Source organism: Helobdella robusta, assembly GCF_000326865.2.
Source record: "Helobdella robusta unplaced genomic scaffold HELROscaffold_28, whole genome shotgun sequence".
Taxonomy (NCBI): Eukaryota; Metazoa; Annelida; class Clitellata; order Rhynchobdellida; family Glossiphoniidae; genus Helobdella; species Helobdella robusta.
The window spans coordinates 800,691-818,293 of record NW_008704435.1 but is presented as its reverse complement, the minus strand read 5'-3'; the positions used below and the strand labels follow the sequence as shown (position 1 = coordinate 818,293).

At 32.9% G+C, this 17,603-nt stretch overlaps 1 protein-coding gene across 1 annotated transcript in view; it reads left to right on the top strand.

The window, feature by feature from the left end:
- Positions 1 to 15,971, top strand: part of HELRODRAFT_80894 (hypothetical protein) — a gene marked incomplete at both ends in the record, with an annotated part of 18,907 nt that extends 2,936 nt beyond the window's left edge. Inside the window, 10 exons of the mRNA XM_009020480.1 lie at positions 1,421 to 1,508; positions 2,027 to 2,198; positions 12,436 to 12,552; positions 12,728 to 12,895; positions 13,662 to 13,759; positions 13,843 to 13,929; positions 14,490 to 14,619; positions 14,853 to 14,947; positions 15,198 to 15,324; positions 15,834 to 15,971. Of these exons, the coding sequence (XP_009018728.1) occupies positions 1,421 to 1,508; positions 2,027 to 2,198; positions 12,436 to 12,552; positions 12,728 to 12,895; positions 13,662 to 13,759; positions 13,843 to 13,929; positions 14,490 to 14,619; positions 14,853 to 14,947; positions 15,198 to 15,324; positions 15,834 to 15,971 (1,220 nt within the window). The remainder of the gene's footprint in view (positions 1 to 1,420; positions 1,509 to 2,026; positions 2,199 to 12,435; positions 12,553 to 12,727; positions 12,896 to 13,661; positions 13,760 to 13,842; positions 13,930 to 14,489; positions 14,620 to 14,852; positions 14,948 to 15,197; positions 15,325 to 15,833) is intronic.
- Positions 15,972 to 17,603: the final 1,632 nt, after the last annotated feature.

Genomic DNA, 17,603 nt, shown 5'->3' with positions numbered 1-17,603 from the left:
CAACACACACACACACACACACACACACACACACACACACACACACACACACACACACACACACACACACACACACACACACACACACACACATATACATACATCATATCAAATATCATATCATAAATATCACTTCTTTTTCGGCATTTTTCTCTAAGTTCATTATTGAGATTAAGGTTAACGTCACTTTCATCAGTGCCGAAAACGCAGAGATATATATATATATATATGTATATATATATATATATATATATATATATATATATATATATATATATATATATATATATATATATATATGTTTTTGGCACTGATGAGTCGGATATTTTTGTCGGAGTGGAAGTCGGAATTTTTCAAGGGGCGGTGTCCGGAAAATGTTATTTATTTAGAAAAAAATTTTTTTTTGAAAATTTTTTTTATGATTGTGTTTTTTAAAAGATAAATATTTGTAGTGATAAGCAATTATCTTTAATACTAAAAATAAATGCTAATAATATGAATAAAATCACATAATTTTCTTCAGTATATTGAAGAACATACAAATAAAGTAATTTTATTAACAAAATTAATTACATTGACTGATTTTTACTTAGTAGTGCTAATAAGGTGAAATTATGGGGCAAAAATTGAAAAATTTTTCTTGAACTCGGAAATTTTTCGTCCGACTCCGACACATTGCTTACAATTATCCCCTTATCAATGAAATTGGGCTGTCTGCAATGGTACTGGCTCATTATTTTATAAATTTCCTTTTATTCAATGAGAACTTCACAACAAGTTACTTATTTGCTATGCTGTCCATCAAACTTTTGTTCTAAGCCAGAGTTCTGTGCCTACTTATGAAAAATTGTATTGCATTATTCATTCAGTCTGATATGGGAAGTGAATGTCCGTGTGTGAGTGTTTGTGCATGGTTGGTCTAGTTAGATAATTCTTGTTGGTTCATTCAAGAGTTTTAACAAAGTCAACAGAAAGATTGCATTACATTTCATTTATTATTTAATTGTTTCTTTAAAAATCTTGTCTTGTTGCAGATTGGGGTAATTGATTATGGAAGCTACCTGATGCAGCTGTCCAACAGTCCTCTGGGTCTGCATGGTGGTGATGAGGATGATGATAGCAAGTTTGTACGTTGCATGATGCTGATGAGGATGATGATGATAACAAATATCTATCGTGTAACACTAGCGAAGATAAAATAATTTCGAAATAACCTGTTGTTGCATGTTGCATGTATCAAAGCTCCGCAAAAGTTTGCAAAGGGTGATCAGCATGTTTTGGCACCTGAATGAGGTCACTTAGCTCTAAGATAACGACGTAGAATGTGGTCTTTCATCACTGATCTATCACGCCTACTATATAATGGATTACATTAGAGTGTTAAAACCATTAATGGGAAAATTACATTCATCTGACAGAGATCGCGATGCTAATGATGCCGACAAGCAGATTGTGGCCAGCCTACTCAGTCAGAAACAATACATGGAGGAAGTGAATAGAAACCAGAGGTTACTGCAATCTTTTGCCCTGCTTTTTTTCAAGGGTGATGTGTCATTTTGTTAAATAAGTGAGCGTGAACCGTAAACGGAGATAACTATGAACAAATGAAATTTGATGGAAAATGTTATTTCATTGTTGTGAATATATTTTGCTGGATGATATCCATTAAAATTATGCAAACCCGTGGTTGATCACCTTTTTTTCTAGATCATCTTTTACCGTCATATTTTTTCATATAATTGCCTTTTGGCTGATTAAAATCATACCTATTTTATTTTATTTAGTATTTTCAATAGATCTTACTTGAATAACAATAATTCAGTTTTTTTATAATTTAAATTTTTTCTAAATTATATAACAAATTTAAATAGCAATGACCCACGCTCAAACACATACACACACAACAACTACATACAAACACATTACCATCTTATTAACACAACCACCAAGCGCAAACATACAGACAGACATCTACACACACGCACACACACTTATGCCCGCATATACACATACACATTCATTGCAGATCGACAATTGACAATTTGAACCAGAAGTTGGAGGTGCTTTCGTCATCTAATATCCTGTTGAATGAAGAGATGAATGATGCGAAATGCAATATCATCAAGTTGCAGGAAGAAAATACGAGACTCAAGCATCAAGTCGTCCTCGACCTGGAGAACCATTCTAATCAGATGAAGGTATTGCAATACCCTGTCATCAACCACATCCTCATCAACCACACCATCATCATTCACACCATTATTAACCACACCACGTTTTTCAAGGTTTTCCCTGTTTCAACCCACTTAACGAGCTATTTAACTGGTTATCATCGTAAACTAATTATAATATTGTAATGCACAATTTTGTCTTCAAATAAAATCTAATAAATTTAAAACGATAAGTAAGCAATATGTATGCGTGCGTATGTGTATGTGAATGTATGTATGTGTGTTTATGTATGTATGTACATTAAAAGTTTAAACAAAATCTTGATGAATGACACCGAAACAGAAATTTGGACCATACTTTCAAACAAATATCAAAGAAAAGTGATGGAAAATAAAAATAAAATAAATTGGTAGCTTTTATCGGCAAAAAAAGAGAAAAAATCTTAATTAATAAACTGTAATAGAAATTCTAATATATTTAACCACATATAAATACATATTTGCTTTTTTATTTTTATTATTAGAATCAGTTATCTAAATTTTATTTTTTGGTCATGTTTTTATTGTGTGTTGGTTATATTGAAAGGCAGGATGGCGTGCTTGCTTGTCGGTCGTTGAATGTCAGACAATTCCCACTTGTCGCGTGGATTGTCTGACAATCATGTTTTAAGTTATTCAGTTTTAGTGATTTTTTATTGTTTGTATTGGTTGAGACTGTCTGACCTGTTAATGAACTGTTTAACTTTATATTCCGTACATGTTATGTCTACCTCTGAGGAATATTTTAAGAGTGAATAAGATTGATAATAATAATTGAACACACACAGACATACTTTCATAGCTAATTGAAATAAACCGTAGAAAGCAAAATTATAATATTGCTCCTTGCATCATTATCAACAAAATCCTCATAACAATTTTCAGAAACCACGGGCGAGCTAACTCTTTCCAGTTATAAAACATTAGACATAAAAGTTCATTAATAAAAATTTTGTCTGCCATCTTGACAACTAACAATAACCAATGTACTCTGTGCTCAGTATTATTGGGCGAAACATAGAAAGATAACTTAAAGCCCCATCTATTATACAAAAAAAAATTAAATTTTTGAAGTAGAATAGAATAATTTCATTTGGGATAAACCAAGTTATTTTCCACCTCCCCACATCTTTTCTCACCTTTTCTATAAAAAGCCATCATTTTCGTACCTCCTCCATTTTCTTGGCTTCTCCAATCAAATTTTTCAACTCTTTTTGTTCTATGGTGAGATCATGGCTCAATCTGACACTGGCCAAATCTTTATCCAACAACTTCAGTTTCTGAACATTTTTTAAAACAAGTGCCTTTGCTTTCAACACTGTCAAACTTGATTAAAATCAGTCTCACCACGTTATCAGACATTTTTCCTAACGTGAATAACCTCAGTATATTGCTTTTGTCAACCCTCCCATCAGTCAGTTGATTAATAATTTTACAAACTAGCTTCTTCGCCAGGGCCTTTTTTTAATCGAAACATAATTAAGTTGGATTCTCGCTTCTTGGATTCCACAACATTCAGCAAGGTTTTTTGAACGTCCTTTAGGTGGGGTCAGACATTTAGGTGGGGTACGTTGAGACGAAAAAATGGAGAATTTTTTTTCATTTCAAAATATATCCTACATACAGGTCAAGGTAGGAACTAATGTTTTTTTAAGAATTCACAAAATACTTAAAAACCAAATTAAATATAAGAGTTTTGCAAAACTTATTTTTTTGTCTCAACCAGCCCCATAGTGGTCCACATTGAGACACCGTATGGGGTTGGTTGAGACAAACATCTATAATATCATTTAAATTATCATCATAATCAATACAAGTAAAAGACTTTGGTGCTTTTTCCTCTAGACCTTGGCAGGCATTATGATACCACCTCAAACATGTGACCTGTTCACACTGTATCCAATTTATTCTATTTGTATCATCAGAATACTTGATCCCACATGTTGAACAAGGAGTCTGGTATTTCTTCTATTTTTATTTTTGTTAACTTTCTTAGGATCTGTTATAGTAAAGTCCTTCAATAAACATATTTTTTGTGGCTTTGTCCTTCAATGTAGGTATTAGCTATGAGACTTCTTCCTTTTTTCTACCTTTGTTGTTTGTTTTTCTATTTCTTGCATTTAGATATCCCTTAAACTGCTCCGGCGTTAAAATGTAACAGGTGCTAGCTGTTCAGTACAGCTAGACGTTGAACTAAATTTACTATGAAAAGGATCCAGATGATCTGAAACGGATGGACATGGCCCACTAAGAGCAGGATCCAGATAATCAGAAACAGATGGACAAGGTTTATCAAGAGCAGGATCCAAATGATCAGATGTACAAGGTCCATTAAGAGCAGGATCCGGACGATCTGAAACAGCACTCTGAAAAGATATTACTGTCAAAAGGATAAATTCCAGTTGACGAATCTAGAAATTATGTTTGACGGAGTTACAGATTTCCGGTGTGCATACCCCACAAACTTTGCACCTTCATAAATACCAGCTGATTCACCAAGATTTCTCACTAACCATGAGTTTATAGCATTATAAAATTTAGAGAATGGATAGTACACAGAAACATCCAATGGACACTACATGCTTCAGGGTTTCTAATACTAAGAGATGGATGCCGCTTCATGAACAACCTAAATCACTCCAAACCTGCGCATTCTTCAGTTTTCTATGTTGTTGAAAATCTAATTCCATTAATTTTGGCTATCTCGTATGCAATTTTTTTACACTCTTTTGTTGAAATTCCATACATCATTTTGAACTTGGCAAGATATATTTTTCCAAACTTTTTTCCTGTTCTGTTGTAAATATTTTCCGAGTTGCATAGTTTGATTTGAATTTGACAATTTTTCCAGGATGCACAGCTGATGCTTTTGTGACATAGTGGGCCAATGTTTGGAATAACAAGCCATGAACATGAGCTACCTTTTGTAAAGAACCACCATCCATTACTTCGCCTACAGCACGACACATGATTTCTTCGGAAAACATGCCATTGTTGGATTTTATTTTCCTATTTCTCATTTTTGTCTGCAAATAAATTATTATACTAATTATATAATTATTTAATAATTATTTTATTAATTAACAAATCATGTTTAACATCAGTTTTGTTATTGTCTCAAGGTATACGTCTCACTGTGTCCCATCATTGTTGTCTCGCTGTACCCCAAACAGTCGTTGACATTATTATTCGACGTAGTGCCAAAACCAAAATTTGGCTTCTATATGAACTAATTCCTTATTGAAACGTCAAACTTTCATGTGAGAGTGACCTCAGTATCATTACAAATAATTGAACAATTACATTCCAAACCAAATATTAACATGTCTAGAAATCTGTCAAAAAATCAAAAATCAGAATTAAAAAACGCAACCCACGGTTTTCGTCGCAGAAAATTATATTGTAAACTACCGGTCCTATTAAAGTACAGATTAGGTTAACTCTATAGAAAAAATTATGTACGACTTAACAATTATTTGATTTGTCTCACTGTACCCCATGTCTCAACGTACCCCACCCTCCCCTACATCCTTGTTTATTGATTCGACACTTTTTTTTATTTCACCACTAACAACATTTGCAAAAGATCTTTTTAAACTAATAATCTCATCAGAGAGTTTAGTGCCAGAGACATCAAGTTTCAACATTTTGTTTTCATTTGTGTCGATGATCGTTTTAATGGCCTCAACTTCACTTTTAATTCCTTCATTCGCTTGATTTTATTTTTTAATTCATTAGTTAATTGTGAGTTGTTATCTTCAAGTTTTTTCAAGATTTGTTTATCTAAAGTTAGCTTGATCAAGCAGCCATCACAAAAATATTTTATGTAATTCACAATTTTTATCAAATCAAACTTATCTTCCGACAAACCAGACGGGAAAGGAAAATTTGCTACACACTTACTACATTGTATCCTTAAATTATCTTTAATTTTAATAACATTTCTTTTAGGTTTGTCTCCCATTATTAACAAAGCTACACAATTTGAATCCCCAACGATGTAAACAGCGTAACTTAAAATTAACTTTTTGTAGAACGAAAAGTAAAAATTAATTTTCAATTTCAAAACAACACTGGGTTTAATTACGCAGAGCAAAAAAAACTGTTCCGTAACTTGCTAAATTCGATAAAACTTTCAACTTTAATAATCTTGAAATATTCAGCTGTTTTTTAAACGAGTTTATTTCATGAAACGCATAAAAAACGAAACATGAAAAAGGGCCCTAAAAATGATAAAATCTCAAATATATAAGAACCCTACAATTTTATATAAAAATGTCTAAATCAATACAAAAAATCAAATTATTGGCAAACAACCCCTCGTCACTCCCGAAAACCGTGAAACAAAAATGAACAAATAAAATCAAAAAAATGTACTTTGAAAAAGCAATATATGATATATATATATATATATATATATATATATATATATATATATATATATATATATACAAATACATATACACATATGTTCTCTGGTTAAAATCATTATGCGATACATTGTTCGAATAGAATTGAAATCAAATTAATTAAAATTAATGTTAAATTAAAATTAAGGAAAACAATAATAAATTCTGCATTCAAACGATTTGCTGATTAGAAACTTTAAAGTTTCAGCTGAAGAATTAGTTGTTACAATTGCAATTTTTGTCAAAATGTTATCAACATCACTTGAAAATTTTTGCTTCAAAGATTTCGCTGTGCAGACAATTTCTTCAGTTGTTACATCTTCAAAAAAAAAACTGTTGAACGAAGAATTTTTAACAAATCTAATTGCGTCTGATTTAACAGGGAATGTTTTTGATAACTGAATCCCAATGCTTTTTAAATACTCGTTGAAACTTTCTTCCGGTTGATCGAGTGGTTGATTTTTGGCCGTCACGAAGATGTCGTTGTTGCATTTATTGCTGACTTTGTTAATGAGATTATTAACTAATCTCCATGTTTGTTTACTATCGGATTTGTTTGCTTCGAATGGCGATGAAAGTGGTCCAGTGGCGTTCCTAGGGCCTTTGAGGCCTGGGGCGGAAATATTTGTGATGCCTTTCATAAATAAATAATATGTATTACATATACATAGATATTATATGGTGGATGTAATGATTATCTGCTTGGTCGTTGAAGTCAGTTTCATCGAGTTCGAAAGCATACCATGCTGTTCATCCCAAAGACCATCATATGGTCGCTTATTTGATGCAATGGCAAAAAGAAATGGTAACATATGTCTACACCTCTGCCAAGAAATTCATTGACAAAAACTAACCACAGTCCATATTTTGTGGAAATTGATGGTCGCCGATGTACAGAAAAGGATAAGGCACTTATTCTTTTTTTCATTTTTTAATGGCTGATGATGCAGAAAATAAATGAAAAATGTTTTTATATTTTATGTTTTACAAAAATGCAATATACATAGATACAAAACATTTACACATGTCAGCACACATATGCCACAAAATTTTGATTCAGCTAATCGAAAAAATATATTAAAACTGTTTTTTACGAGATTTTGCATCAGAAAATATTTGTATTGTTTCATCAAAGTTAATATTTCTCGCCACTGTGTTTTCAGTTGATAGGATTGCTAAGCCATTAAGTCTTGCTTGACTCATTGTCGAACGAAGATAACTTTTAATCAGCTTCAATTTTGAAAAGCTTCTTTCGCAAGAAGAAATTGAAGCGCACACTGTCAAAAAAATCTTTAAAGCTAAACATAAGTTTGGAACTGACTCGTGTAAATCAGTTTCTATTATATAGGTTAACATTTTCAATGAAGACCATTTTTTAACATCATCTTTCTCAATTTTTCCTGCTTGAAGATGACGTCTTAATCGTTTAATTTCGGGTATCATTTCATTTTCTTCTAGTTCATCAAACGTTTCTGTCAGATTTGGTATCTATCAGCTTTGAAAGTTCTTCTATCTCCATTCCAATAAGATGTGATGATTGAATGGCTGCAAATTTTACAAATACATTTTGCATTGATTCTATCCTTTTTCTAAGATCTTGATAAAAATTATCAAGTGACTGAAACATTGATCGTCTCAATTCCTGTTTCAACGTTAAAGCTTTATCTTTACTTTCTTCTCCAGGCATAAGCTTTCTTTGACTTTTTCGACCCAATTTTTCTGTAGCTATTCCCATTTCTTCACAAATTTTTGTAGAAAATATCAATGCATTTTCAACCAATTCATCGCGACTCTCATGCAGAAAAAGTTTTAAGGTATCTAATTTTTCAATGGTTTTATCTAAACCAATTCCTTCTGTTTGCAAGTATTTTTGAGTATGATTGACTTCCTCAAGAGTACTGCTCCAGAAATGAAGATAAGCAAGAAATTTGAAATCTTGAATATTTTTCATTAAAATTTGAGCTGAACCTCTCGTATCTACATTTTCTGATGGATCACATAATTTTTCTAAAGCCTGTACCAACTTGCTGAAATGATTCATTACAGGTTTCACCGCATGATATTGCTCACTCCACCTGGTTCCTGCTAGCCTTTTTGCAGTGATCCCGACTATTTCTGACAATATATCCCATCTATGAGTTGATGAAAGAAAGAAGTTGTAAATGCTTTCAATTGTTCCAAAAAACGTTACACATGTTGGATTGCTTCCATATGCGTGAACCCCGCTCAAGTTAAGTGAATGATTAGAACAAGGTACAAATAAAATTTTCTGATTTATTTGATGGATCCTGGCTTGTACCCCAGAATGAACACCTGACATTACCGAAGCATTGTCATAACCTTGGCTTTGACATAGGTTTATGTTCAAACCTTCTTCATCAATAATATTTACAATTCTTTGTGTGATATCAATAGCCTTCTTTCTGACAAGAGGAAAAAATCCTAAAAATGATTCTCTTACCTCTACATTTTTGTTTTTTATATGAACATATCTAATAATCTCACTTAATTGGTCTTGGTGAGATATATCAGGTGTTGAATCTAACATTATCCCGTAATACTTTGCTTGCTTTACATCATCAATAATTTTCTGTTTCACAGTATCTCCCAATATAGAAATAAATTCATTCTGAATTTTAGGGGAAAGATATGAAATCGTGTTTCCTGCCTTGCTATGTTGGACCCTCACTAAATGTTCTTTTAAGACAGAGTCGTAGTGTGAAATTAATTCAACTAACTCTAAGAAATTGCCTTTGTTGTTAGAAAAGTCATCTTCTCTGTGGCCTCGAAAAGGTATATTTTGTTTTGCTAGAAACATGGTGACATCCAATAAGCGGTGTAAAATGTCATTCCATTTTTTAGTTTCCAGTTCTCGATTTTCTTGATGAACGGCATCAATGGTTTTATTAAGATTCAAACTTAGTTCTAATGTTTTCCATTTTTCATGATTGTTTAAGTGAATTTCAGAATTTTCGTGATGTGAAATCTTAGGGTTTAGTTTCCACTAATTATTAAACCCTGTAACAAATTTTGAAAAATTATTACTTTCTTTATCACAAGCAGCAAAAAGTCGACAACAAAAGCAAAATAAACATTTTTTGGAAAGAGAATAAACCATCCACTTTCTGAGAACTTTTTCACCATTTGGAAGATGCTTGTAGAACCAATGCTTTGTCAACTGTCGAGTTTGACGCTTTGTTTGCTTCCCTACTCTTTGAACCACTCTAAATGGACCATTTTTGTTCTGGAAATATTCACTCTTTAGTTTTACTATACTGATTCTGATGTTATCTGATAACGGAATTGTCCAATTTCCCACATCACAATTTAAAAAAATATCATTTTCACTAGAAAAATTGATTTCACCCATTGGTTTGACGTTTCAGTTTCGGTGGTTGTTTTTCCTTGGTCAGATTCTTCGGTTGTATCTAAATCAGTCTGCTGACTTGATGAACTAGCAATAATGGATTCTGGTTTGGCAACTTGGTTAACAAATTTAAGCATTGATCCAGACAGAGCTTCGGTTTCTTCCCTTCTACTTTTCAAAATTTTTCGTTTTTGTGCTCCACTTGGATGATGTCTCTTCATTATCACGTATCTATCTAAAAGTTGATAGTATTTTAATTCTAATAATTTATTTTAACTTCAGGGCTTAAAATATAATTTAAAAAATTAAAAGTGAAAAAAAATGGTGTAACATCAGTCACGTAAACCGAGGAGAACAGATATCCGTCTTTACCTATCAACACTTTTTGTACCTTAGATTTAAACTAGTGAGTCAGTACCGGTGGGTGAAAGTATATTTTCTGTTTTTCTTACCTGAAAGATAGTAGTTATATTTAAACTTATTAAAGTAGAGATTGATAAATATATAAATAAAATTTAAAACTCACTCTAATAAACCAAACGGAACAGACAACAAAAAAAGTTTGAAAAAGCCGACTCGTCCAAAAACTATATCAACCAATCACATTCAAGTATAATGATGTCAATGTCCGACTAAATATAGACGTGGATTACCAATTCGGTCAGGATTTTAAAAAAGCGTTTATTCTAACTAAGTATATGCATTACTACAGATTATTTATAAATAAATATATTAAAAAATCAAGACACAAAATCACGTCTATACACTTACTAAATAAATAAATAATTTAAAAATTTTCGTAATTGGCTTTTGGAGGCCTCCTCCAAATCGGAGGCCCGGGGCGATCCGCCCCCCTCGCCCCCCTCCTCGGTACGCCAGTGAAGTGGTCACGTTTCAATTTATTTTTTAAGTAGGTTCAAGCTTGTAGGCGAATGGAGAAAATTTTAATACAAAGTGTTTTTCATCCTGGTAATTTTTTGAATTCGGTGGTAACCCAAGGATTTTGTTTTCGCATTTTTCGTATTTTTTTCTGTTGGTGATCTTGCAGCATTTTCGAAAGCAAGTTGAGAAGTGTTCAATGAAATGTTCGAATATCGAGTGTACATCATCCTAATCATAGGGTGCTTCTCAGTTAATTGAATTCAAATCATTGCACAAGTTTAATTTTTTAGAGGTTGAACACGAAAATTTGCTGATTGGTTGCTCAGAATTCAATGCTTATTTGTATCTCGTTTTTTTGGTCTGTGCAGGATTCATTCAATATCAAGAAAATTGGTAAGCGATCAGATAAATTTTAACTTTCAATATGGCTTCTTCAAGGTTTGTTAAGTATTTATTTAAATCATGGGGTTCTGTGATTTAAACCATCAATAATTTATTGCGACTCGGTGAATTATTAACAATTTCTAAAACAGTGATTTCAATGTCAGTGGGTAACTTATTGTTAATGGCCTCTCTAATTTTGAAAATTAAATTATTTTTTAAAGTAAAAACCAATACATCCGCCTAATTTATTGCTTCGATGTTTACTCTTGAATCCTTACCCAGTCATGTCGACTAAAGATTTGTTGACATCACGAAGCCACGTTTCCGTAATGGCAATAACATCAAACTGAACATTTATTTCTTGAAGGAAGTCACTTAGCTCATCTGATTTGTTCAACAAACTTCTGACATTTAAATGGAGTAAAGCGAACGTATTTTCCTTGTTACAATTTTTTCTTTTTTTATGTTAGAACATAAACCTGCGTTGAAGTTAAAGTTGGCCGGTAAACAATGAATTAGTAACCGCTGAAACAACCGACTGGTGTTAATTAAGTGTATCCATTATATACGCTTGCTGGTGATTTAAGAAATTATTAATTTCTTTATTAATTCATTCAAAAATTAAAGTTTACCAAGTTGGTAATTGAAGAAATTTTAGCCATATTTGCGCCTACAAATAACGTAATTTTATTCAAAAGGTTACTGATTTTGAGCTGATTTAAGAGAAAAGTACATTCCAATATTTTATCCTTCTGTGTATTTTCTTTAGAAGTGTATTTTTCTAGTTTCTAGCATTTTATGTTGACTTGCATCAGTTTTCAACAATTTCTAAACAACATTAACATCTTCGAAATGATAGAATTCCGAAATATCTATAGTGAAACTATCGTCAACAAAAAAACTGAAATTATTGGATCAAAAATTCATTCACAATAACTGTTCTATTCGGCATTTTCCCCTCCAATCAATATGTCACTCATTCTCTGTAGTCGTATTTTCATGTTTGTTATCATCATCCCTTTTACCTTGTTAGTTGCAAAATGTTTCGCCATTTACATGAATAACACAATGGTCATGTCTTAACAACATCATTGCCATCATCTTTATCATCATCGTCGTCATCATCCTCATTTCGCCGTCACCATGACTTCATAATTATCATCTTAATCATTGATGTCATGAGAATGTAGAGAATGACATGGAGATAGAGAGGAAGACCTACTTGCAGTCACAGATGGGTCTCGATCAACTCTACTTGGATGCTCAGAAGAATTTCAATGAAGAAGTTCATTTGAGATTGGTTGGTTGGTTTGTTGGCTGACTGGTTGGTTGGTTGGCTGGCTGGCTGGTTAGTTGGTTGGCTGGCTGGTTAGTTGGATTTTGGTTGGTGATTGACTGACTGATTGTTTGATTTGATTTGTTGCGATTCGCACCACCCTCTCATGACCGTGCACACCACACAAACTCAACTTCAGGAGATTGAAAAGGAATTGAGCCACCAGATAAGTTTGAAGCAGGAGATGGAGGTGGGCATGAAGTTGTTGGAGACCGATGTGCACAAGAAACAGGACCTCATCGTCTCACTGAGGAAACAACTTGAGGACATCAAATCAATCAATGTCAAACTTTCTGACGATAATAAGGTCCGCTTTTCTTCACCTTGCAATTTCGATTTTATTGATCAGTTAATTTATCAGTTTCAACGGATAATTATTGTTTATGTTTCAAATAGAATTAAATTAATGACCAGCTCAGATGCGCAATGTGTAGCGATTGACCACTGTTTATTTCAATTGTTGGTAGTTGATTAACATTGAGCAATGAGTAGGGCGTCGTCGGAGTTTTGCAGGAGTCGGATTTTTTGGAGTGACTAGATTCAGATATATATATATATTGGAAGTGTTGAAGAGATGTAACAGTGTTTCTCACTTTGGTGTTGCTGTGAAATTTGCATCAGTACGATATCTTTGAACTGTCACAAACAATAAATAATACAGTGATGTAAAAGATTATATAATTCTCTTTTATTTTTTTAAAACGTAAATTTAGTTGAAATAATTTTCTAAAACAAAGAATAACATCAAGTGATTTCAAGTGTTTCTTAAACAATCTTTTATTTTGTTATGTAGTGGTAGTAAATTGAGCAGTCGGAGTTGGAAATAATTGTCCTCCTACTCCGACGCTTTGGTAATAGCATCGTACTTAGTAGAACGTGGAACTGATGCATTATTGATGCATTTATAGATGATGGATGAGTATGTACGGTCAATTATATAGTTTCAATCAATCGTTGTCCATTTAAGAGTAATCTCTAAGCGTTTCTATAGAATAACTTTTAAATGTTTGTGTAGTATATTTTAAAACATTCAATTCAGTGCAAAAGCAAAAAATTTTGAACGAACAACATAGGAACTTGAAAGCATGCATACACACAAAGTTGACATGCTAACGAAACTTGAGTTCAAGTGCTCACAAATGTGCTCCGCCATAAAAGACCTTGAAAACGAGTTCGTGATGCCACTTTTGTTATTTATTTAAGCAGTTATAATATTTTATTACACATTTTTCATCTGCTCATTTGAAAATTTAGAATGGAGGCTCAGAAATCGAACAAAGTGCACAGCGTAGAAACCATGAAGCAATATGAACAACAGATTTATGAACATGAAAATTTAAAGTAGGCATCATACCTTCTACACACGTTTCAATAATAATAATTTATTCAGGTTACTGGATCCTTGCACTCCAGATATTTTAACCTCGAGGTCATCTCTCATTGACTGCCCATCTCTCTCTTTCTTTTTTTTTTAACACGAAAGCCTAATCGACGCGGAACCTGTCTATGTATCGTCTATTACTCTATTAAACTTGCATTCTAAATTTTCAATCTGTTAATCATCGGCTCTTGTTGTCGTGATTATTGAACAATGATTGAAATCGAAAGATGAACTATTGAATGGCTGGCTAGATAGTTGGTTGGTTGATCTTGGTTGACTGACCTTGATTGATTGATTGATTGATTGATTGATTGATTGATTGATTGATTGATTGATTGATTGATTGATTGATTGATTGATTGATTGATCGATTCATCGATTCATCGATTGATTGATCGATCGATCGATCGATCGATTGATTGATCGATCGATTGATTGATTGATTGATTGATTGATTGATTGATTGATTGATTGATTGATTGATTGATTGATATATTGTTGTATTGATTGTTGATTGCAGATTGTCATTAGAAACTAGTTTAAAAAATGAGAAAGATCATAATGCGATGCTGGTGAGAACTTTGGAGGAGGAGAGAAAAAAAATGGTGGAGGTGCAGATGCAACTTCAGTTCATGAACAAGATCAAGCAGGTATTTTTTTATTTGTTTATTTGTTTGTTTGTTTGTTTGTTTGTTTGTTTGTTTGTTTGTTTGTTTGTTTGTTTGTTTGTTTGTTTGTTTGTTTGTTTGTTTGTTTGTTTTTGTCTCATTGCGTCCTTCCGTGATTTATGTTGAATATAGATTTATAGTTTGACGTTCAATAAAGAAATTGTGTGTATAAGCATTGTAAATTTTTGGATTGTTTTGACGATTTTAATTTTAAGGAAAACGAATCGTTGAAGATAAAGTTGAAAGAACTTGAGGTGCGGTGTATGGAGCAAGAAGATGCTCTGACCGAACTGGGATCCCATCTTATTCAGTTTGTTTCGTCATTTGTGTTCGTTTGAAATTAGTATGGATGCCCTGAATTAACATAACGTAATGTATGAGTGAATGCGTTATGGTAAGGTGGGATCATCGAAATGCAATTGCTTGGAATTTTTGCCGCTGGAGTTACTGCTGTCAATCGCAGTTGTTTTTTATTAAATGTCGTATTTAACTGTACGAAGAAGGAGCTGATATTTTTGGTGAACTTCTATAAAACTTCTGTGAACATCTGTACGAACCAGCACGAAGTTGAAGGTGGAGAACATGAAGGAGGAACAGCTGGTGACGAAGGATGCGCAGTGGGCCGACGACAAGGAGATCACCAACTGCACTCAGTGCCAGAAACAGTTCTCTGTCTCCAGAAGGAAGGTTCCACTGACTTCCTCTTTATTGTATTTTCTGTATATTTTATAATCTTATCATAGCATTTTACTCTTTGAGGATTTTTATAACTGTAAATAATAATATTTTATCCTCTGAATTTATGGTCGCAGATCTTTATTGATCCTCAAGCTTAATGCTCACCGACGTAATTCCAATTAAATTTTTACGGCGTGCCGCTTCTAAAGTACTTGCCCGTTCATCGCATTCCCATGTCAATCCGTAACATTGACATATTAAAGCTTCAAAAATAATTATTTTGTGGTTCAAAGTGTTTATGATGAACATCCTGCCAATATTTTGAGAAATATTGATCACTCCTCAAATACTTAATGCCAACCTTACAAAATTGCTATGCCATTTTAGTTTGCAATGCCATTTGAGTTTTCAATTTAAGCATTTTCCTATGGTGTTTTTATTTGATATATAATGTGTAAAGTTTTTATATTGTGATCAATCATTGGCGATATGATAACTGATGATGCATGAACATGAAGCACCACTGCAGGAACTGTGGCGAGATCTTCTGCAACGACTGCTCCAACACCAAAATGCCCCTGCCATCCTACGCCAAACCTGTCCGCGTCTGTGATGCCTGTTGTACTAAACTGCTTAAAAAATCATGCACTTCCTGATTTTTATTTGAACTTTTTAAATATTTCAAATGTTGTTACTAAATTGTGATTATATAAATTTCTGTCGATATTGTACAATTTCATTTCTTGGTGATTATTGAAGCATATGAACGTTAAAGTTAAACGATGCAAAACTATTTTTGAATCACACAGATTAAAACAGTTGAATGTTTGATTGGCTTTATTTATTTTTTTTTAAACTATAAGAATATTGGTTTAATAAAAAATGAAAATGACAAACGTTTGGATGATGTTCAAACCAATGAATTTGAAGGCTTAATTTTAAATGTTAGCCCGGAAACTATACTGCCATTACGCTCCGGTTTTAGTTTTCGAAGGTTTGCTATCCTTATCCACTATTCGTACGCTCTCTCCCGAACGTTCACTGCTGATGTTGTCTGTGGATTGCATGAAAGAGTACTATAATTTCATCACTCGAACAGTTTCAATTGTGGCGTGTCTGTCACGTTTCGCGCGCCCGGCTGGGTCGCACAATACAAAACAAGCTGTAAATTCCCAATGCTCACTCTATTTGATGCGATTTTAATCTATGGACGACCTTTCAACCGACTGCAGCGTTGTGACACAAAACCTCTTATACTAGCACGTGAACAGAAGATGTGAACAGACGCACACGTTTTTCAGCCGTTCTCCACTTCTCAAGGTTGTATAAGAAGTAAGATTATTAAACCTGAAGTTTGAAATCGTGTCTCAAATAAATCATTAAGTAAAGTTGCGAACATTATTAAGTTTAAAATTAATATATCTGTTGTTTTATTAGCAGTGTATAAGCCATGTAATGTTTCCATATCAGCTGTATTTTACTGAACTTTTGATGTTTTAAAAAAGATAACTCGTGTGTTCCAAGGTTATTGCTGCTGGTGATTTTAATGTTCATTTGCATAAGCGTAATGATCCACATATTCTTCCTGCTTGGCATTTTCTATTTATTTCACTTGGTTGATAAGGTTAATGAGCGAACTTAGGTGCTATTTTAGATGCTAGTTTTTATATCTGATAATTTTTCTGATTATGTGACATTTTCTTATGGCGCTCTTCTGCTCTCTCTTTGGTTAGAGTTTGTTTGTCAATTAAGCGTCCATGTCATGCTTATTCTTCGAAAATTGTTCATTCTTGGAAGCTATGAATGTCGATAAATTTATCTTATTAGTTCGTGAATCTCCTATTAGTAAACCACGCCATGATGATAACGTTGATGAAGTTTAACAATTGTTTGGTAATGAATTATTATAAAGGATGGGTTGCTTCTCTTCATCAAGTGCATAGTAGATGCTATTCATTAGCTCCATGGCATGAGTTTGAGCATAGACGATATAAGGCGTCTCGCAGAATTGATTAATTAGCCAAAGTTGTGTTGATGAGCAGGGTCGTTGGTGCAATAGAAGAGGTGTGGCACATCGTGCGGGTGAGGATTGCAAAAAGGAAGAATGATGTTTTTTAATTTTGATTTAAAGCTAATGAGGAGGATGTATGTGTGAATGATAAAATGCATGTATTGTATGAATGGATCTATGTGTAATTTCTTTTGACTTTAATATTCTATCTGTTATTTGAATTCACTAGATTTAAATAATGTTATTGATTTATATGTACTTATAGAATTTTTGTTAT